Raw genomic sequence first — 23,687 nt, 5'->3', positions numbered from 1 at the left:
TTTAGACACTGCATACACACTCACCACTGTTATCTATCCACCTGTGATCTGTCTATGATTTCTTTCATTTTTCATATTGTAACACACTACACTGTGGGCTCGAGTGTCACCATCACCAGTCAGACCCCTCACTCACATCCTTATACAATTCAGTGATGTTGATAGGTTTTCAATGTAGTGAGTCCCCGGGACCCACAGGTGGTGATTTGGGTGGGTCCCTGGGAAATTCAATGGGTCCCCAATAGGGTTGTCATAATACCAGAATTTCTGTAAATTTCCACGATTCTCGATACTTATTCGATACCACAATTTTAAAAAAAACTAGGGCCTAGGGATGCAAATTATCGATTAATTCATTAATCGTTAGTTGATGGACCACATCGATTCATTAACTATTTACTGATGAGCAGCTATTTTCCTGAGAACCTAAATTTAAGTTTAAGTTTAAGCTCAACATTCCTTATACAGGACTCTACACTAGTATTTGTTAGTATATTTTTAGAGCACAGCACAATGAAAAATGTTTAAGTAACACGTTATTTAACCTTTAAATAATGTTGAGGGTCCAATGTGACCCATTTTTACATTTAGGAACGGTAAAAACACCCTAAACATTTTTCCTCTAATTGAACTTGTTCTTGACCAACACAATATTTGATACAGATGAAATGGTCTTTCCTGCCACTACACTATGATGATTACCGTATTTACTGAAATCACAGCAGCAAACTGATTTGTTTAACTCAACCTGATGTAAACATTAATAAAACTCACACAGGCAGCTCCATGTTGTCCCTGTGTGATCAGGGATGTGATTGGCCAAGGACAAAAAAGCAGGAAATTATACGGACCCATAGCGCGACACGGCAACAGTGCAGCCATTACACACAATGACATAATTTTGACACTTTATATTAAAAGTATATACACAAACAGAAAACAATTAATTTAAGGAGAAAAAAACCTCAAAAACAGCATGTCAATCAATAGGTGCAGATATTATTACAGTGTGTGTGTTGTGAATATCACACACACTGTCTGAGAGCCAGAGAGACAGGAGAGAGAGAGCCAGTTATGGCAGGTGGAATTAGCACTTGATATTGAACTTATTTAAAAGGAAAACAAACATGCAGTAGGCTACTTGGCTCCATTTTAATATTTAATGATGGGAAAAAAGTTCTTGAACCATTGAGACCTTCCAGCCAGATGTGTGGTACATGTCTAATATATTTTGTAGCTGCTTAAGTAAATTTAAAAGAAAGAAAGAAGCAGATTTAGTACTGACTGAGGTTCCTATCATTGTAATGGCAAGAATGGCTGGAGTGTATGAAACTTAAACTGAACTCAGAACTGGTGTAGTGGGGAGCTGTGGCTGCAGAGCCCCCTTTACAGCAGGTAGCACACACGCACGCACGCACGCACGCACGCACACACACACACACACACCTGTTGCTGCGCTGTCTCTCTCTGTCCCTCGGCTCTCTGGACTGTTGTTTTGGGCTCTAAGCATGGACGGTCCAACCCGTCCGGACGCGCTGGTTCGAGCCGGGTTCGCGCCGAGAATATGACTCGGTGAGGCCAGGCTTTTTTTTTTTTAACGGGTTCGGACTGAGAATTAATGCTCGTCGTAAATGTAAACACAGTAACGTCAGCGCGTCACGTGCAGCACCACGCCGCTCCAACAAACACTACGGCGGCAAAAAAAAAAAAAAAAAAGAGAGAGAGAGAGAGAGAGAGAAAACTACCGACTACCGCCGCTACGTCTTCTTGTTACGTTGCTGCTCAATGGTCGGGGCAACATCAACACCTATGGCTGTGTGGGTTAAATGGTGGATAATGGCCGTCCGCCGGTCATTCCCATGATTTTAAACACGAGTTGTTGTTAACAATGTATCATTTTTCATGGGAAAATGAGGTGCGTCCCCGGGACGCATGGATAGTGAGTTTACTGCGTCCTTTCAGATTTTAATGCGTCAGAGACGCAGGACGCGTACCTAGCAACATCACTGCAATTAGCAATTGTCTTCTGGCATCAACAAAACAAATCTACTTCTGAGTTCCGAGAGCTTTACCCATTTTTGTTTCCTCAAATTAGATTTTAATGTAGCAGTGGTTTCGCCAGAGTCTCTCTCCATATACAGTATATCAAAAGGCAAGACAAACAGTGAATGACAAAATTGCAAAAATATCTTATTGTAGCTTCAGCTTTTCTCATGAAGAACTATGAACTCTTGAACTCTTGAAAACAAATTAAATCCACACACAGACTCCTTTGGTGCTGTGCTGCTGACATTTAATATAAATAAAATATAATAAATAAATAAAATAAAATAAAATAAAATAAAATAAATAAAGTTTATTATTTAAACAGAGCTGTTCTCATTGCTAGGTAATTTTATCTTCTATCACTCTCAATGTTTGACTATTTGTCTACTTGTTGCCATTGTTGCCTCAGACTGAAGTTGTTTTGTATGTATCAAATCACCACATTGGCCCATATCTACGACTAATTGATTTAATTGTGAGACTCCAGAAGCTGACACTAAACACAAAGATGATGTTTCTGTGTATCTATTGCTGTGACAGATTAAAACAAAAGTTACAGCATGTGGTTTTCATCACTAATCAAAGTTAGGATGTCAGCGAAGAGCAACATGCAGAAATCTGTTTCTAAATATGACAAACTCACCGGCTTGTTGTCTTCATCCTCTGATGACTCTGAAATCTCCTCCTCTTCTAGAAACTCCACATCTGATTCTCCGGGTGCGATGGGAACAATGACAGTCAGGTTTGGGTTGGTCATGTAGCTGTCCTCCTCTGGGATGACGTATTTCTCTCCGTAGTGTCCGCAAACTCCTCCATTGCTTTCAACATGATTGGTAACCAGCTTGATGGCCTGACTGGCTTCTTTGTCTTTGTGTTTTTGACGCTTGATATTGCGGTTGTAGAAGTCACTGATGTGTGTGCTGAGCCAGCTACCACCAGAGTGGATACGGGCTATGGCGATCTGAATGTTATTTAAATCACCATCTTCATCTGGAGCAGAGAGGTTGTCAGAGCTGAAGGAGCTGAGCAACAGGGCCAGGAAGAGATTCAGCACCTGTTACCAAACCAAAGAAAAGGAGATTATTAGATATTTTTTGCTATTTGAAGCCTTTTCACCTGAAACTGTTTACTTTGTGTGCATGTCAACATTTATATTTCGCACCTTGCACAACACAGTAGCCCACATACTTTGTCAACACTGGCAAATCCTGCATTTTAAATACAAGAGGATGTTTTACCCAGATGTGCTCAGACACATATGGCTTTGGGTACTTTCAGCTACACTGAACTCAAAGGTTCCAAGCATCCAACTCCCAAGTAATCTGTCTCCTCGGTTAGAGAGCAGCAGCATCATGCACATCTCTGTACTGTATGTATGTGTGTGTGGTCTGCATGTGCACTGCCTGTGTACATGTGTGATGTGCACAGTTGGTAAGGATCATCTTTAGCCACTGAGCCAGTCAGAGATGGGGAGCATGAGCAGATGATTAGTGATGAATGCCCTCCGACCTTCTCGCCCCTAAGCATCCTGGATAATCCCTTGGATAAACAGCTTTCCCACGATTCATGTGCAGAAGAGGTTTCTGTCCATTAAACTCCATAAGGAACAGTGTTGTGATCTAGTCTGTGCCCTAACAAGGCAATAGAGTGACCAAAGGTGTCTGTACCTCATTGGTCACTGCTGTTGAAAGGGCAGAGGTGAATCCTTGGAGGGAGTAAAAAGTGTATTTAGAGGATCAGAAGGTGTAAACTGGTGTGAAACCACCTACTTGTGATGCAGTCGTGCTGCAGGTAGACTGACCTTTCACTGGGCCCCATTCTTTAAATTACTGTTGTTTCTACTGTCATGCTCTGTGCTCTGCTGTGGCACAAAATATCTGTGGCATATGTAACACTCAAAATAATATTTTGGAACAATGGATCTTTACACATAAGTAAATAAAAAAAAATCTTCATTTCTTCTTTATTTATATACTGTATATATACAGTATATGAGCTATATTTGTACATTCCTATGTTCCATCATGCTACCTCTGCTGTGTGTGATTGATTGTATGTGTATGGTCACGGTGGATTGTAGAAACTTAATTTAGTTTTTTTCTATTTGATTTGTTTTTTACAACATAAAGCCACAAAAGGGAACTCAAATAGAGATACTACGACTGTGATGCTGTCCTAAAAGCTTGAAGCTGTAGCTTTGGCCTTCACCTTAGTAGTTCAGCTAGGCGTGCATGCTAACATTTGTGTCTTTCTTTCAACAGATAAACGTGCTCATGTTATCTTTAATCCACTCCTGAATGTGTGTGCAAAGTGGATAAATAAGACACTTCTTTTGTTCATTTGGTCCTATTTTTCAACTAACCCAGTGACTTATAGTCTGAGAACATGTTTTGCAGTTCAGTCATCACCGAGGCAAAGAAGATAAAAACAAACTAAGGTAACCATAGAGGTTTTAAAGCATGTCTGACTGATAAAGGACATAGGATTAGGAACAAACTAGCGTTTAATGGCAGAGGGAACAGAAGGCATGCTGAGAACAGGTGTTTGAAAAATATCCAACAGTAACTACACGCTCAAAGCCTCGTCGCTCCATTTTATAAAAGTCTGCCAGGATTTTACGAAAGAAGTGAATGGACAGCAGTGCAGACGATGCTCATATTCCAGTATGTGATACTATTCTGATATGTTTCTCTTGTTTTGACTGGATAATAGTCTCGAAATCTTCAGAATCAGAACCAGTGATCTAAAATTAAATGAAGGAGAATAAACAAACGGGAAAAAGGAAATCCTAAAAATGGAATAAGAAAAAAAAACATCATAATAAGAAAATGAACATGAAAATCAATTTTAGGAGCTAACCTTTCACTCATTTATGGTGAAACAGTGTTAAACCTACTTTCTAAATGTGATGAGTTAAAATTAGACTGAAAACAAATAAATGCTGCCAATCCTGACTCTTCTGGGACTTTTTCTTTTTTCTGTTCTTGTTAACTTTTGCTCACATGACACAGCTGGACAACAAATCAGCATATGTTTGGACCAACAATAAGCATCCTTACAACGGAACTTAGTGACTTAGTTGTGGGCAAACACAGCTGTCGGACAGATTAATCATTTTTTATAAAAACAGCTACATGTAATGCCATGCAGGCTGTGTTTGATCCTGTGTGCGACTCAATACCTGGAACAAAACTGGAACAACAGTGAGGCTGATTTGTACAGTACTTAGGTCACAGTTTCACCCGTAAGGCTTAGTTCATTAGCAGTGGATAAAATATTCAGGCCTGTTGGACATGAGGCTGAGTAAAGCTGCTCCGAGCATAGAGTGTGTCTGTTGTGGCTAGAATCTGCATGACAGCATGTGCAGATAATACTTTAAACATATATGACTTGGGAGGGAGAACAGATGGTTTATACGTCGTCCAGACTTGATCTATTTTGAAGTCCGCTAATGCTAATCTGCAAGACAGTTAGCATGATGCTGTGACATAACCACTTCCTCCGTGTGCGTTCAAGAGTACTGAGGACAAATTCACAATCCACTGGCTTTTGTTGTCTGGTGTGTGTATTTTACATGTTGCTTAGTGTCTGGTGGTGTTTTTGTGTTACATGTCGTTCAGTGTTGGTGATGTTCCTATTTATGTTGCTCAGTGACAGAGTGTGAAAACGAATTGCCCTATGGGCCAATAGAGGCATTCCATTTTCTACACAAATGTGTGAGTTTGCATCATTTATCACAGTGAGGCTTTTCAAGGTCTCATCTTCATAATATAAAATCACCCGTCCTCATTAGCGCAAAAATAATCCCTGATTACTTGTGACATCATCATTTGGATTTGATTACAGTTAGTTGCTCTAGTGTTCAATTGACCGTCTCTCTACTTCCTCTTATCATATAGTTACCGTTAAAGAATCAGGCCAGTATTACTCAATACAACATAATATTAGTTCATATTGTTTGTCAGCTTGAAACTGGCAGTGGCTCACAAGTGTTAGTAGCTACGCTAATGCAAAGTCTTGTCCTGAGGTTTCAGTAACCAGTGAAAGAGCAGTGTATATCCAGATGGTTGGCATTAGGTGTTGGCAACACCGGAGAGACTCAGCCACATGTTCAAGTGTCAGACAGACTCAGACTCAGATGAGGAGTCTGACCAAAATGAGAGACTAACTGTGCGTTCACACCAAAAGCGATAAAATCGCCTGTAGTCGCTCTGGTCGCTCCTATCGCGCCGCTTGCCAGCTCTAGCAGGCCCTTGCACCAAGCGACCAAAGGGGCGGGACTTTCAAAGTGTGGTGCAGATGTGTCCATTCAGGCTCTCTCAATTTCTCCCGCTGTGAGAATCCCAGTCCGCAATTGGCTGTCGCCGCGGTCGGGCCGCTGCTCATTTGCATAAAGTTGAGCCTCTCTCAACTTTCGTTGCTCAAGTCGCTCACATCGCGTCGCTCCTGCCGCCGGTCGCTCCTCGTCACTCCTCGTCGCCAGCGTACATTGAAAATGAATGGCAGCTGGTCGCTCCGGTCACTTTTGGTGTGAACGCACAGGAACTGGCAAATATCTCAACTGTGCAGTTAGTAGGATCAACTCATTGTTACCTTTGATCTTTTCATAGAATAAGTAAAGTAAATGAATACTCACCACCAAGTTCCCTATGACCATGACCAACATAAACACCAGGATGCAGAGGGGCTGCCCGGCCACTTCCATACAATCCCACATTGTCTCGATCCACTCGCCACACAGCACCCGGAACACGATTAGGAAAGAGTGGAAGAAGTCCTTCATGTGCCAGCGAGGCAGCTGACAGTCCATTGAGATCTTGCACACACAATCCTGATAGGCCTTCCCAAACAGCTGCATGCCCACCACAGCAAAGATAAAAACGATGATGGCCAGCACCAGTGTCAGGTTCCCCAGGGCTCCCACTGAGTTGCCGATGATCTTGATGAGAGTGTTGAGAGTTGGCCAGGACTTCGCCAGTTTGAAGACTCGTAACTAACGACCAGAACAGAGTGAGAAAGACAAATGATCTTTACATCATCTATACAAGACAACGCTGGATGTTCATGATGGAAAATGATGTTGTCAGATGAATGTTATCAGTGAGATAACACTGTCACGACCCATCCATCCATCCATCCATCCATCCATCCATCCATCCATCCACTAATCCAGTGGTTCTCAACTGGTGGGTCGGGACCCAAAAGTGGGTCGCGGACCCGTTCTGGATGGGTCGCGGACAGCTGGGCAAAAAAGTAAATAATATTTAATGCACCACTGATGTTGGACATGTCTTTTATTTTGAAAAATAACTTATTTTGAAAGGCACACGAGACACGTGAACACATGCAGTTGTAATGGTCCTCCTCAGTTTCTTATTGCAGTGAAAATACCTTGTTTTGTGGGTCTTTATTTTGTGCAATTTGATATTTATTCACTTTTGTGAATATGCTCTGAATGCAGAGATGCATTAGAAGTCAAATATATCATTTTGTTGGTCTCCATTTTGTGCAGTTTGATATTTTTTTATTCACTTCCGTACATGCAGTTGTCATGGTCCTCCTCAGTTTCATTCATGTGCTCTGAAATGCACTTTGCTCAATAAAGAGCAAAATGAGTTTACTTACTTTAAAAAAGAATTCTTGGTTTGAGTTCTATAAAAGTGGGTCGCGACTTAATGACCATGGGAAAATGTGGGTCCCAGAGTGAGACTAGTTGAGAACCCCTGCACTAATCCATCCATCCATCCATCCATCCATCCATCCATCCATCCATCCATCCATCCATCCATCCATCCATCCATCCATCCATCCATCCATCCATCCACCCACCCACCCATCCATCCATCCATCCATCCATCCATCCATCCATCCATCCATCCATCCATCCATCCATCCATCCATCCATCCATCCATCCACCAATCTTTCCATCCATCCATCCATCCATCCATATTGCTCTGTTGAGAGTCAAAGCTTGTTTTACCAGTCTAAAAGATCGTAGCACAGACAGCCCCTCTACATTGGAAAGACCCAACTCCATCAGACTGAGGCAAACGATGATGCCGTCAAAGATGTTCCAGCCATGTTGGAAGTAGTAGTAAGGGTCCATGGCAATCAGCTTCAGCACCATCTCAGCTGTAAAGATCCCTGAAAACACCTGAAACACAGCAACAGAAACAAGTTTCAGTTGTTTAATTTCACATTTTTGCCACAATAAATCATCTAAACAACAAAGAGGCTGTAATAATGCAGCAGCCCCTTGGTAATAAAACTGTTTCACCAGTTCTGTGCAGTAACAACAGCATCTGCTGTCAAAACTTATTTTGTATGTGTTTTATTTCACCATCTCTGTTTTTTTTTAAGACTTTGCTGATGATGCACTTTTGCTTTCAGGATAGTGAAAAGGACGAGTGACACTCTGTCCCGCTACGTGCGCGTGCATGTGTGTGTGAGGGGAAGCTCAGCTGTGTGCCGCATGCTGGAGGTGGATGCAACACACACACACACACACACACACACACACAATTGGCCTAGTGACAATGGCAGAGGGAGCTAAATGTTCAGTGTGGTTAAGTCATGTGACAACATGAGTAAAACATCAAGAAAGTTTTCCACCACAGAGCTTGTTTTGGGTCTGCCCTAAAATCACACTGTTTTTCAGAAACTCAATTTCAGTTCCAGTCTAAGGTATCTGTTCAAAAATTTTGCTTTTGAAGTTGTCACTTAAGAATGTAAATATATGACAATTTATGCAATGCTAATTCTTTTTTAATTTTACTTTCACTTCAAAATGCAGTGCAGTGCACTATATTGTAGTAAACTGTTTACTATTGCTCATATCGCTGCTAGTGTTGCACGCAAAATCAATAATTTGGCTTGATTCCTAAAGGTAGATCTCTTTATTTTCTTTTTTTGGTTAATGGTTTTCCTACTGTTTCAAAGTTATAAAAATTTGGCAGCATACTGTGTCCAGTACATAAATAATCCTCACACACACAGGAGATGTGACCCCTGAGCAATATACCTGAGTACTCCTGCCTTAGATTACTAGAGTAAAACATTTTAACAAAACAGTTCATGTAAAAAAAATACCAAGATGAGAAAAATATACTATTAAATCAGATGAAATATCAGGGGCTGGGAAAAGAGTGTTATCATGGAACAAACTCATGCTTTTGATAACCTGAATGTATCCATTTACTAATGATGAATGTGAATATGAGCATCCATAGCTCCTAAAAGAGAGCACCAGAGGGTGGAGGTAATGCACCGACAACACTTGCCAACTGCCAAATAACATCAGAAATGTGTTTTACGGTGGCACCCAGACATGCATACAACATTAGTGCTGGCAACTCAAACAATGGATGACGTCCAACACTGCGAGGGAAGCAGGCAAGCAGAGGGGATTGGGTACCGCATCTGGCAGCGGCCACTATGAATGTGCACCCTGCCCTTCACAGATCTTCTTGTTTGTTTGGTCGCATTTGTGTGGGCCCCCAGAGGCCGGCCTCAGCTCTGGCAAAGGATCCTCATGACCCTACAAGTCCAGCTCAGCATCACTGGCTATAGAAGTGCAGCTGTCTGATACAGAAATACATTATCTGAATAACTCAACTCATTCATTGCTCATCTACCACCTAACAACACTTAGGTGAGAGTGTGTTAAATGCAGCATATCTGCGCTCTGTTATCATTAACCCCGCCCCCCCCCACTTACCAGATTGCCCACTGAGAGCATGGTGTTGAACTCATCAGTCATGGGGTAGTGCTCCAAGGCCATGAAGAGGGTGTTCAGCACAATGCATATGGTGATGCCGAGATCCAGGAAAGGATCATTAACCATTAACTTCACCCAGTCTTTCATCTTGAGCCACCAGGGGCAGCAGTCCCATATCAGGTACTTCTTGGCAAATGTGTACCAGCAGGGATGACACTTTTGCCTCGACTCCTCCAGCTCTGCAAAGAGACACCATTATTAACTATTCATCCTCAGACTTTTTTTGTTGAATTTCCACTTGAAAAATTTGTTTTCACTTTCTTTTCAAAAACGAGTGGCCATACTCCGAGTGTGAACAACATGTGAATTACAAGAGCAATCCTGAGAGGAAGAGAGTTGGATGAGATGAACATGTAGGTCAGGTTCATGTCTTCTAAACTTCAATAACCAAATAAATAACATTCCTATTCTTAACCCTTAAAGGGATAGTTCACCAAAAATTCAAATTTCACTCATTATCTACTCACCCTCATGTCAACTAAGAGCTGTGAGAATTTTCAGAGTCCTCCGTGCCTTCTCTGAGTTACGGGGGGGTCCGCGCAGCAGTATTTGTCCATATAATGGTTGTCAATGGATATCAACTTTCTAAGTCCAAAAAGACACACCAAAAAACATCCAAATACCTCCATACTGCTCGTCTGTAATGTCCCTCTTGTATTGAAGCCCCGACATGAGAAATTGTTCCGCCGGTCAGTGCAAATCACGAGAGATTTGCACTGACACAGGAAGAGCAGTGAACCGAGATACTGGGAGCTTCCGCCACAAACAAGCTTAAAACATAGACTTATTTAATTTTTTTCGGAACAATTTCTCATGTCGGGGCTTCAATACAAGAGGGACATTACAGACGAGCAGTATGGAGGTATTTGGATGTTTTTTGGTGTGTCTTTTTGGACGAAGAAAGTTGGTATCCATTGACAACCATTATATGGACAAATACTGCTGCGCGGACCCCCCCTTTTTCACAGCTCTTAGTTGACATGAGGGTGACTAGATAATGAGTGAAATTTGAATTTTGGGTGAACTATCCCTTTAAGCTTTAGAGAAGCTGGAGGGGGTTTCTTACCAACACAACAGACCCATTTTACTCCTTTTCCATTTTTTGCTGAAGCCTGCTGGACGGTGCCAGGTCATAATTCCGAATTTCGAATTCCGAAATCTCAATGTTTCGACATCCCATTGTTTTCCGGCATCCCGTTGTACCAAAATTTCAATGTTTCGAACCCTAACCATAACCATCAGTATCTGATACAAGTGAAAGAAAACCTGTGCCCGTGCACACTGCACATCAGACAACGTTATTGTCCGTAGCCCTTACCCTAACCCCCATAAGGGCGGCGTTAAGAGAACCTCTGGCAAAGAAAAAGATCTAGAAGGGCTCCTTTATCCCCAATTCCATTTCCATAATCAACAAGACACAGTAAAGGGGATCTTGAAGTGCAGATGTTTCCTGTATGTATGTATTTTTACTATGTGATCATTGTTGATTTGTTTTTTCTTATGTAAGTCTTGCTGGCGAGTGTCTGTGTTCTTTTTATGTAAGTGAGACCAAAGATGAAGATTCCTGCCTTGGCGGAACAATAAAGTTTTCTATCTATCTATTCTACCTATCTAACCTGCCGGGGGGAGTCAGCACCACGGAGAGCTCCCCAAACAACCCAGACCCCAGCGCGTTGTTTGCACACAACTTGACGCCTAGTATACCGTAATCACATATCGGAACAACAGGGCGTCAGAACAGTGGGAAGGTTGAAACACTGAGATGTTGGAACAATGGGTTATTTTTCAGAATAATGTGATGTTGGAATTATGAGTGGACCCCCTTCAGGACAGACGTGGGAATGGTAGCGATCCTTTGGTCAAAATTTTGGCAGCCATGCTTACATATAGCTCTGGAAAAAATAAAGAGACCACTCCAAAATGTTGTTAATAAATCAGCTTCTCTACATGTGTGGCAGCCATCGATTCCAGTGTCTATTGAACTCCAACACAACCAACTCACTCTACTTAGCTGATCACCTGAACCAAATCAATATTTAATTATGAGGAAGATTATAAATAAATAAATAAATAAAAACACTGCTGTGATTAAAAATTGGGATTATTCCACCAATGTTGATTTCTAAACTCTTCCTAAGTTTAAAAAGTAGTGTTGTGTACATTGCATGTAATTGTATTTATTTATGCTTTGAATATGTATGAAGCATGAGGGGTGCCAGGGGTGGGGGCTGGCTTTGAGTTGTGGGATGAGTGTTCTGTTTTCATCAATGTTGTATTTTGTTTTTATTTTTTCAGATGTTTTTTTTTCTTTTTTTGTCTGTTTTTCTCCTCGTCCTATCAATCTGTTTCTCCTTTTTTGCTTTCTTGAACAGGCTATTGATTTGTGCGATATCTGTAACACTTGAAATGTCTGTAGAGTTATGTTAAAACAAATACAAATTTGAATGACAAAAAAAGCCGTGTTTTCTTTGCATTATACAAGGTCTGAAAACACTGGAACTTTTTTGTTACTTTGACCAGTTGCCATTTTCTGCAAAAAATGCTCTAAATGACAATATTTGTATTTCCAATTTGGGAGAAATGATGTCAGTAGGTTATAGAATGAAACAAAAGTGTTAATTTTACCTAAACACATAGCTATGAATAGTAAAACCAGAGGAACTGATCATTTTGAAGTGGTCTCTTAATTTTTTCCAGAGCTTGTATATCAAACTATCTAATAACCAAAAGAGCTTACCCTCCATGGCATCACTGAGGAAGCTGACAGAGCTCAGCCCTCTTTTTCTTTGTACTGGAGGAGGATCTGTCACTGTTGGGGAAGGCTGGAGGAAAACCCTGGGAGACGTGTCCTGGTAGATAGGAAACAAAGATAAATTATATACAAGGCTTTCTACTCACTTCTATTTAGTTTTAAAATTCTAGAAACACACAACACGTATTTTACTTTTAGAGGATGTTAAAATGACACCCAGGCTTTTATCACTCACCGTGTCTTCTCTAACCCTCTCCATGCTGTAACCAAGCATGGAGGTGGGCGTGTGCAAACCCACGGTGGTGACTCCATTCTGGTCGAGGGAAACGTTGAGCCGGCCGTTGACGGTGAGGCTCGGGGTGAAGACTTGGGAGCAGTGACTCCTCACGCTGCCCGTCCTCCTCTTCCAGGGCGTTACTGTGGAATTGGCGCGACTCCTAAAGGCGTCCCCGTGAACGCTGTACTCGTCATCCCCAAAATCGGCCTCCGAGTTGTTGCGCGCCCGGAAAGCGCTGAAGATGCTGACCTGGCTTCCTCTCCTGGTGCTGAGGGGGTGAGAGGACAGCGTGGCCAGCAGAGGGTGGGCTGGGAGGGGAGACAGAGGAGGCTGCAGAGACACAGAGGACACCACGTTATCTCTGATCACCTCCAACATCAAAGGCTAATTGTTTATTGTTTGTTTATTGTTTATTGAGGATCCCCATTAGCCGACACACAAACGCCAGGCTAGTCTTCCTGGGGTCCTTTTCAAAAGTTCAAAATAAAATAATAATACACAGATCCAGTTACAAAACATACACAGGTCCAGTTACAATAAAAAGAAAGGAAAAAAGAAAAGAAAAAGAAAGTTCTCAAAATGATAACATGAAATATTAACTCTTAAGTCTAAAAAGTGACTTTACATGTTTCTTAAATGCTTTTTTACTTGCAATAGTCCTAATACTTAAATGAAGAGTATTCCATAACGAAATGCCTCTATATACAACAGTGCTTTTCATTGAATTAGTTCTTGGTCGTGGTTGAAGCTCTGGTACTGTAGTGGTGAACATCAGCATTATAACCAATCTGATTAAAAAGAGCTGTAGGATACTTGTTATGAATAATGTTTCGAATAAATAACAATAAACTGCTGGATAACCTATGAATAACCTTCAGCCATCCAAGACAAGAATGCATACGGTCAACACTCGATCTATAAGAACAATCAAGAGTAAGTCTAGCTGCCCTATTTTGAGCTGTTTGTAATTTTGACTTTAGACTTGGGTGCTATCAAGTCCAACTGTGGAGAGATCTTACCATTGGCTCGTCCAGTGGGTCAAACTTCTCCTCGGCAGCTTCTTCTTCTGTTTCCTCTGACAGCGTCCTGTGAGATCTTCTTCTTCTGCAGCTGCTACGTCGTATACTTCCCATCTTCTGACAGAATGGAGAAAGCTCTGGCGATAACACTGAGTCTGTCTCCTGGGCTAGTCTCCTTGCTGCCAACTACATACAGAAAAAAAAAAAAAAAAACGACATTACAGGGTATGTTGTTTGCCATGAGATGAAAACATGCTGCGATGCACCTACTCTTTGCTCTCGTCGAAGGTGCTCCATGGCTAGCTGAAACTCCCTCTCTTTCTGCCAGGCTTCAGCAATTGTGGCCTGATTCTGCTCCTCGTAGGCCATGGCCACCACAGCCAGGATCAAGTTGACGAGGTAGAAGGAGCCCAGGAAGATTACCAGCACAAAGAAAACCATGTAGGTCTTCCCCGCCGAGCGCAGAGTCTGAAGGAGCAGACGGGATGTCAGTAAAGGCCGTTTGCATTTTTTATACTTTTGACATAATGCACATAATGACATGATGTAATAGTTATAATGGCAAACATTTTAATCAATATTTTATTTCATTGCTGAGGTAATGTGAGTTTTTGTTTGACTTTGTGTTGCTCTCTCCTTATTAAAGGGATAGTTCACCCAAAATTCAAATTTCACTCATTATCTTATTTTCAGAGTCCTCCGTTCCTTCTCTGACTTACGGGGGGGTCCGTGCAGCAGTATTTGTCCATATAATGGTTGTCAATGGATACCAACTTTCTTCGTCCGAAAAGACGTACCAAAAAACATCCAAATACCTCCATACTGCTCGTCTGTAATGTCCCTCTTGTATTGAAGTCCCGACATGAGAAATTGTTCCGAAAAAAATTTAATAAGATTAAGATGCTTTATCGTCATTGTATATCATACAACGAAATTTCCATTTGAGGCATTCCCAGGTACCCATAGCAGCATTTAAAATAAGTCTATATTTTAAGCTTATTTGTAGCGGAAGCTCCCAGTGTCTCGGTTCACTGCTCTTCCTGTGTCAGTGACCGGCTTAACAATTTCTCATGTCGGGGCTTCAATACAAGAGGGACATTGCAGACGAGCAGTATGGAGGTATTTGGATGTTTTTTGGTGTGTCTTTTTGGACGAAGAAAGTTGGTATCCATTGACAACCATTATATGGACAAATACTGCTGCGCAGACCCCCCGTAACTCAGAGAAGGGACGGAGGACTCTGAAAATTTTCACAGCTCTTAGTCGACATGAGGGTGAGTAGATAATGAGTGAAATTTGAATTTTGGGTGAACTATCCCTTTAAAGCCTGCCCTGCCTATACTTGTAATTATATTGAGATACTACATTACTTATTTACTGGACAGACACTATCTATTTTCGTGAACTAGGTGCAGGTGGGGCGAGTCTGCCCTGCGCCTCGCCTTCGCTTCGCCAACGAGGCGTGTCCAGGAGCAGTTTGCAATTTTCCTTCGAAGCGCAGCGGGGCGCATCCCGCCTACTTCCCTCCCACCGGCGCAAATGGCATAGAGGGAGGAGAGAAGGCGTGGAGTGGGTTTGACACAGCCGAGTCAGATCTTCACCAATCAAATGAGCTCCTCTCCTTTAAATCCGCCGCGCGCGAGAGGCGCACGTTTGATTTCACCGTGGAAGAGGGAGGCAATTGACTTGGTGCGCACACGTCACCAAGACCTCACAGGCAGGTTTCCACAGTTCCAGGCACATTTAAATGGAATTAATAATCACAATAACCCCTATTCATTTTATCTGAATCAGCACATACACGTACTGTATATCTATATCGATTGTCCCGTCACACTGATGACAGATCAAAGGCTGTCGGCATGCTTAATGGAAACTCAGCCTGACTGAATTAACACAGATGAAAGATGAGGATGGATTACTGCTATGTTGACACTACACACTGTGCCGTTGCGATGATCTGCTATATTTAAAGAGTTCATTTGCAAAAGCAGATAAGTGCCATTTTGAAAAAAAATGAGCTGAGGCTTTGTAATTATTCTTTGCATAGTGTTGTTTTCAATAAAACTTTATTTTTTTGAGATATGTCTGTTTTGTTACATCTCAAAGTCACTCAACTTTGGTTTGACTGATATATGTAAATAAAAAATGAAGATTCTAGAATTTTAAAAAAAACGGAGTTATCTGCTTTTGCAAAATTCATTTATTTATTTACTTATTGATTTATTGAGCCGCATCGTCACGCGACCATAACAAATAAAACTGAAAACAAATAAACTATCATCTCTCACAGCAAGTGAGACGGGAGGAAACTGATGTTCTGGTCCGGTCCAAGCTGGCAGTGTCCGAATATATGGTCGCGCGAACAGACCTCACGGGCTGATGATGCAAAAGTAGTCTGGGAGGGAGGAGGTTATGATGTTATCCAGGTTTGCTCTGACATATTGAGAGCTGTTACCCAGTAAAAAAACAAAAAAAACACACACACCCCTTTTCCATTAATAAAGACACTCATATTTAGTAACCTACTATTTAAACCCGTGTGCACAGATCACAACATAAACAAACAGCTGTGCGTAAAGGAGGCATCACGGAGCGTCTCTCTTTTTCTTTTTTCTTTAGAATTTACCTGAGATGGGAGATGTGAATATCTGCTCACTATGATGCCGAGGCTGATTGTGGTTTGCTGTGAGAGATGATAGTTTATTTGTTTTCAGTTTTATTTGTTATGGTCGCGTGACGATGCGCGCTGGCCCCTAATAAATCAATAAGTAAATAAATAAATAAATAGCTGATCATCGCAACGGCACAGTGTGTAGTGTCCACACCTGCTCTTGGGACATCCACGGCTGCTTTTTTGTCCCTCCCTGGTTTCATCTGTGTTAATTCAGTCAGGCTGAGTTTCCATTACGCAAGCCTTTGATCTGTCATCAGTGTGACGGGACAATCTATATAGATATAGATATATTATTGTGATCATTATTATTATTATTATTATTATTATTATTATTATTATTATTAATTGCATTTAAATGTGCCTGGAACTGTGGAAACTGGTGGGCGCACTGCGCGCTGGGCAGTCAAAATACCAGTCCGCTGGCTGCGCTGCACCTTGCGCTGAGATTAGACCAGGTTGGAGCTGGCGAGCTTTCGGCGCACACTCCGCGCGGTCTATCTGCAACAAATTGTCACTGCGCCACGGTGAATCTGTCGACACCTCCCCCTGCTGCGCGACCACTCCCATCTCGGCGCACAGCAGTCTGCCAATTTACCGAATCCGCTGCGCACCTTGTTGCACTGGAGGAAAATGCCACTGCACCAGCTGCGCCAGGGCTCGCCTCGCTGCGCCCCCCTGAGTTGCGCCAGGAAAATAGGGCCCATATAGGTCAAAGGAGGCAGCTACTACTTTTGTCATGTTATTGCCTTATTGTTGTTCAATATTCACTACCCTTTTATCTATGTTTTCTATGTTCTTTTTTGTCTCAATTCACTTTTAAGTGATACTTAGCTCTGTGTTCACTGGCTTGTTACTAGTTGAGTGTTTTTCTCACTGACAACCACTTTCTACTGCTAAAAGTGTTTTTTCTAAAAGAATTTTGAATCAAATAAATATTAAAGCTGTGTACTGTTAAAACCAAAACAAAATTGCAGCTGGAAAACCAAAACAAAGAGCCAAAAGACACTAAACAGGCTGAGACAGGTGCTTATTCTCTGTAGGTTAACTTGATAATCACATTACACTGATAGTTAATCGAAATATTATTATTAAGGTTATCCTTTGCACACACTTATAACAGCTGATTTTCACCTAGTTTAATAAGAGTTGTTTACATCCTGCTGCTAATGTTTTTGTCTGCATAGACTAGAAAATTGATTATTATTCTGGGGAGGTAAAAAAAAAAAGAAAAAAGCACAGATTATTCGTAGAATGGAAATTCAAAAATGGCACCTGATGGAAAAGTTTTTCCCAGTAGTCTTGTGTCATGAGCCGGAAAAGTGCGAGAAAAGCCCAGCCGAAAGTATCAAAACTGGTGTAGCCATAGTTTGGATTTCTTCCTACTTTTAGGCAGTCAAATCCATCTGGACACTTCCTGTAATGCACAGACAGTTAAAAGGCAGGGGACATATGATTATAGGACAGGACTGATAAACAAATGCAGCACACAAGTGAATGGAAAGCAGCTGGGACAGATATAGCTGTGGTAGCGTGCGGGCTGCTTTACCAGAGTTAAAAACATCTCCAGTATCTACATGTAGCCCGGTGGCCTTTGACTCCACAGGGGAGAGAAGCGGATGAGTCAGTAAGTACATACACTGCTATCATCACCATTATTTCAACTGAAGAGGGCACTTGAAATTCATTCCAGGCAGGAGCACTAAAATGCACTGGAGCAAAAGGGATTACACTGAGCCAGATGGATATCAAATTGCAGTTCAAAAAATGTTTCAGCTCGATGCCTCCATCTCTGATCTTCATTGTCAGCATAGTGGCATTACAGCAAATATTTAAGTCCAGCAGCTGAGAACAAGCTGGACTGCCATGTCAAGCTGAGTGCAGAATAATTTCGTAATGGCTGGGAAACAGCTGGGCGGGGAGAGCGCTGCTGTGAGAACAGCTGTAGATCTCACCAACAGGCCAGCTAAGCAGGAATGCTCACTAATATCCAGCAGTGAGGACAGAGGAGGCTGCGTGAGGCCAGCGACATCTTCCTGTCAGGCTGTTCCTTCCCTCTGTGGCTCTGCTCAAGCTGCCATCAATCTGCTGCCCGCTTTTCATTCACAGGACAAAACATACAAACCTGAAGATACTACAAGTACCGTCTTTAAGGACTGCACAGCGGTTTTACAACATTTACCCCATTGACCACATCATGATGCTTTGTGAAGACATTACTGACAACCAATTGTCAAAGCATACTACTGTATAGTCTACACACTGACATGCCACCTTCCAGGAGGCTTTTTTTATTTTTATTTTTTTCCTCTCCACATGTAAACAACAGGGTATACATTAGAGGTGGGAGAAAAAATCGTTTCACATAAATATCGCAATATCTTTTTTGACGATTTATAAATAGATTTGTTTTTTGAAAAATTTTTGTTTTTTGAATTTTTTTTTTTGTTTTTGAATTTTTTTTAAATATTGCGCAATGTGCATTTGTTATCATTTTTTACATACAGGGAGTACAGGTTTTGAAAAGGGTTTAAGTTCACTTTATAATGGAGTATGTTAATTTATAGGCTCCTACAGTATTTGTGTGCAGATAAATGTTAAAAATGCAGACTAAAAATCGAGAGAATCGGCAATATCGTAGAATCGCAATTTAAATCGAATCGCCATCCAAAAAATCGTAGAAGAATCGAATCGGGAGAAAAGCATATCGTCCCAGCCCTAGTATACATAGAGATCCATGAATTACATTCTACATGTGGAGCGGCTGAAAAAAATCAGATACAACTGAAAAGGGAACAACAAAAAAAGATTATTAAATGATTAAATTACACTGTATACAGATCCAAGAGAAAAGAATATGAATAAGACAAATCTCAAGTATTTCCATCTGTGTCCCATCGCGTCCACTTCTCCCATTTAGTCAAAAAGACATTTTCCTTCATTCTAAGTCTTATGTCATTCTCTCCATGTTATGGACTTCTCTAATGCTTTCTAACCATTCGTTCACAGCTGGTGGCTCGGCCTTATACCATCTTCTTGTTTTTTTTGTTTTTTTACATGTGACCAGTAATATTTTTATTAAAGCAGAAGTAAGCGATCCGGTGGTTTTGGCTAACTTCCTGTCAGCCGATGGAGTTAGCAGTCCCCGTCCTCGTCCCTACGTCACCACATTCACGCGCATCCCTTGGCTGCACACACAGAGAGGACCGCCCCTTTATGTTGTTCTCTCTCCTCATTGGATAAAGGTTGTAGGATACAAGGAAAGTTTTCTCCTCGGCTTACAGCAGAGCAGAGTGACTGACAGACCCGTGTTTCAGACCAAACACTCTATAGAAGTGATTGCTGTCGGAAGATATAACTATTTAAGACTTATATTAACACAAACATTCCGCTTACTTCTGCTTTAAATATCTGTCTTTGACCAGGACATAGTGATTCAAGTTCCCAAGGTACATAACACTACATCCTTTAGGTATTTCATAACCCAGGATGTCCTTAATTATGTGTACATTTTCCCACCTTCCAGGAGGCTTTAATAATGAATTCACAACATTGCAACTCAGTAAACTGTAAAATAACTATGCTTCTTATTCATGGAAATGCTGTTAAAGAAATGATTTTGATTTACTTTTCTTGTACAGATGAGTTCACTGTTAATGTATTTTTTTGTATTTTCAGAGCTGAAATGTTGAGTCACATGATTCATCAGTTGACCATCACAATACTGATCAACACATATTGTTATTTGTTGATCAATATTTTATATGAAATAATAATAAATATACCACAGTTAAAGCTCCTCAGTTGTTATGATTTACTGCTTTTCTTTGTCCTATGTTACAATTACAGTAATACAAAAGCCTGAGGTGTATAACTGTCACTAATCTGTGCTTTAGGAATCAGTGATGGTAAAATGTATAAATAAATAAAAAAATGTATTTATTTATTATAATCTAATGGAGACTTTTGCATAGATTGTTTATATTACAATAGAAAAGGCATTTTAGGTCCAATTCGTTGCTCGTCTATTTATTCAGAGCACCATGTTTTCAGTTAAGTTTCTTAATAATCTAATTGTTGTTGCCTAAACATGCAAAGCCCACAAAAACACACACACACAAAAAAACACTGCCTAATGTTGTGGTTGCTAATCTTATTACCACACCGTAGGCCGTTGCTGTCACTTAAAAGCGTCTATGTGAATGTGAAGCTTCCCTTGCAATTAGATGCTGGTGTAATGTCCCACAGGTTTCTATGGTAACTGCCCTGGAGACTGAGGATGCACTCCTGAAGGAGAGCTGCTGCGACACATGTACCCACTGTGGGATCTGAGTGAAGCACTAACGACATGGAAGACCACATGTCATGCTGGTGTTTTCTCTCTTACTACACTCTACTCATTAGTCATACACAGCAGACAGTGATATATTAAAATCTATTACTCAATATTAATATTACTTTATACTGATAGTTATTACTTTCTTTAGAGTAGGGATGTCACGATTACTTGTTTTCACAATTAACCGTGGTATTAAACGCCACAATAATAATAATATTCAGATACTGGTCCAACTAATGTAACATTGAATTGATAGGAATTTAAATGTTAGTGTCATTTGTATTTAAAAAAACAAAACAACAAATGATATGTAAACATTTGGTATAGATAAGAATTTATGACCTGAATATTTTAAACACTTCCCCTGGGGATTTAGCCTAGAAATCTAGACGCACCCTAGCGGCAGCAAATATATTTGCTTCGTAGGTGGGTCTAGAAACGAGCCATAGGAACTTTTTGAGTCTTGAACACCGTTTGTGTTCACCAATCACAGCGCTCTATCTGTTTAGAGAGTCATTGGGCGGGCTTAACGCGATGACGACATACTTGCGAAGGTGAAAAACATGACAAGATAGCTTTGGCAAAGGAATCGTTTGAATCGGCGTTGGCATCAACTTTGAAAGAATTAAACTTGTCATTTTCTTTAAAAGTTGAGAAAGAAACTGCACTGAAGTCATTCATTTCGAAGAAGGATGTATTTGGTGTTTTGCCGAATGGATATGGGAAAAGTTTAATCTACCGACGTCATCCAGCTCTTTGCTCTGATTAGTCGTAGCGCTACCCTATTGCGTGCAGAGGCAGTTTGGGTTGGGGCGCGATCGTAGCAGAAATAATGAAAGTAATGGCAAACAAACACTGCATATCTCCAAAATCAGGCAGGTTTCCAGGATGCCAAGTAGCTTATTCATTGTAATGTAACAATTGCCGATGAGAACCGGTGTCAAAAAGGAAAAAAGGAAGAAAAAAAAAGAAAAAAATCGATCACGGACTTCATGATCGATTTTCCATGGCAACGAACGAAGCTTCGAAGCTTCGATTTTTTTGAGCCAGCCCTAATAATAATTGTGATAATCGTAACACCGCGATGATTATTTATCGACAATAATCGTACCAAGAAAATGTATAGTTGTGACATCCCTACTTTTGAGTATATTTTGAAGAAATTAACCTGAAACTAGAGATAAGTAACCTTCACTCACATGCTCTTTGAGGAACACGTGCTGATAGTGAGTGGAGCCTCAGCTCTCAGTTCTTTGAGGTTTCAATTACCAGATGTTGGAAACCTTCCTCTGACATTCTGCACCATATTGACATTCAATACTATCTCCTAGTCTACCACATCTCACAGGTTTCGACTGGATTCAGATGACTGGGAAACAATGTGCTTTTCTGCTCAGCACAGTTGTAAAGACTGGTCATTTGAGATACGGTAAAAAAAAAAAAAAAAAAGTGTCTGAGTCTGACCATTCTCCTCTGAGCTCTCATCAAGGTGTTAACATCTGTGTATCTGCAGCTTACTGGATGTTTTAGGCCCATTTTAAGCAAATGGTCATCACCATCTTACATAATCAAGGCAACACAGCCATCGGTGTGTAAGAGGTCTGAAAGGTCTTCACTATGCATGTTTCATATTCTATTCAGCACCTGAGAGCGCGATACAAAGCAACACATGCACACAAATACAATGCAAATTCAGAGAATCATCAACCTGATAACACATGTGCTGCAAAAAAATCCCTACACACACACACAAAAAAAATACACAAGGATCCTGCAAAATTACCATCCATTTCCTGTAGTTTGTGTAACAGCAGAGAGACATCTGTCAGTGTCGACAGTGTTTTCCCCTCTATCCCGGGCGGGACTCAGGCAGTGGGTGTTCATGCCCACATCAAACCAGTCAAGGGCAAAAGTTGAAGCTGTCTATACAATCAGTCATAATCCTTGATGCACAGTGGCTTTAAGATGCGGGGATAAGCATTCGCCTCAACTCTACAGTAGCCGTGATGAGAAACAGCCAGGACCTTTGAGCAAATCATTTATCACAAACTTGTTAACCGTCAAGGCTGAAAATATCATTTCAATATGTGTGTGTGCATGTGTGTCCACTTGTGTCTGGGGTGTTTGTGTGCATGTGTGTGACTGTGTGTCAGTGTGTGTCATCATAACGTATCCAAAGCTTTAATTTGGAAATCTACTCAGGGATTACTTGTTGGAATACACTCAAAAGATTAAGCATCCTCTATGTTTTACGTCCTCCATCCTGACCTGCTTAATATCTTGCCCGTCTCCACAGTCAGCAGCAGAAAGTTCCATCTAAAATGTCACAGAAGTCAAAAGGCTGTCTCATTTTACAAACCAAAACATGAGCTAAACCTATGGTTACTTTGCCTCCTAACCTGGTAACCATGTCATGAAGCTGCGTCACTCTGTCCTTCATATCGCATCAATCTAACCGCAAAAATCACAAGCAATAAATGCTACATACCATACTGACAGAATAATGTTTAAATCAAAGGGACAAAAGGACTAATCCTTGTTCTCTTGTTCTCCATAGAGCCATTAACACACCCATTAGATGAAGAAGAAATCTATACCACTGATGTGAATGTCACTGAATGTGGATCACAGTGCTGTTAAAGCTCCACAAATGGTAGAAACACAAACAATAACAAGCTGCAGACCTAAAAAAAGAAAGAAAAAAGAAAGTCCCATTGCAGTGACTCGTAGGTAAACCCTGGGACAGCTGCATAGGTCTCATCAGTACTAGTCTGATCTTACTGACCCACTATTTAAGGGAGT

At 41.0% G+C, this 23,687-nt stretch overlaps 1 protein-coding gene across 1 annotated transcript in view; it reads right to left on the bottom strand.

The window, feature by feature from the left end:
- LOC310999969 (sodium channel protein type 3 subunit alpha-like) overlaps window positions 1-23,687 on the bottom strand; it is a gene marked incomplete at both ends in the record, with an annotated part of 48,666 nt that overhangs the window by 14,997 nt on the left and 9,982 nt on the right. The window contains 9 exons of the mRNA XM_083990596.1: window positions 2,690-3,100; window positions 6,683-7,039; window positions 8,028-8,201; window positions 9,765-10,003; window positions 12,562-12,714; window positions 12,808-13,183; window positions 13,873-14,058; window positions 14,143-14,340; window positions 17,822-17,963. Of these exons, the coding sequence (XP_083846722.1) occupies window positions 2,690-3,100; window positions 6,683-7,039; window positions 8,028-8,201; window positions 9,765-10,003; window positions 12,562-12,714; window positions 12,808-13,183; window positions 13,873-14,058; window positions 14,143-14,340; window positions 17,822-17,963 (2,236 nt within the window). The remainder of the gene's footprint in view (window positions 1-2,689; window positions 3,101-6,682; window positions 7,040-8,027; window positions 8,202-9,764; window positions 10,004-12,561; window positions 12,715-12,807; window positions 13,184-13,872; window positions 14,059-14,142; window positions 14,341-17,821; window positions 17,964-23,687) is intronic.

Source organism: Trachurus trachurus, assembly GCF_905171665.1.
Source record: "Trachurus trachurus genome assembly, chromosome: 17".
Classification (NCBI taxonomy): domain Eukaryota; kingdom Metazoa; phylum Chordata; class Actinopteri; order Carangiformes; family Carangidae; genus Trachurus; species Trachurus trachurus.
This window is presented reverse-complemented; position numbering and strand designations above follow the sequence as displayed.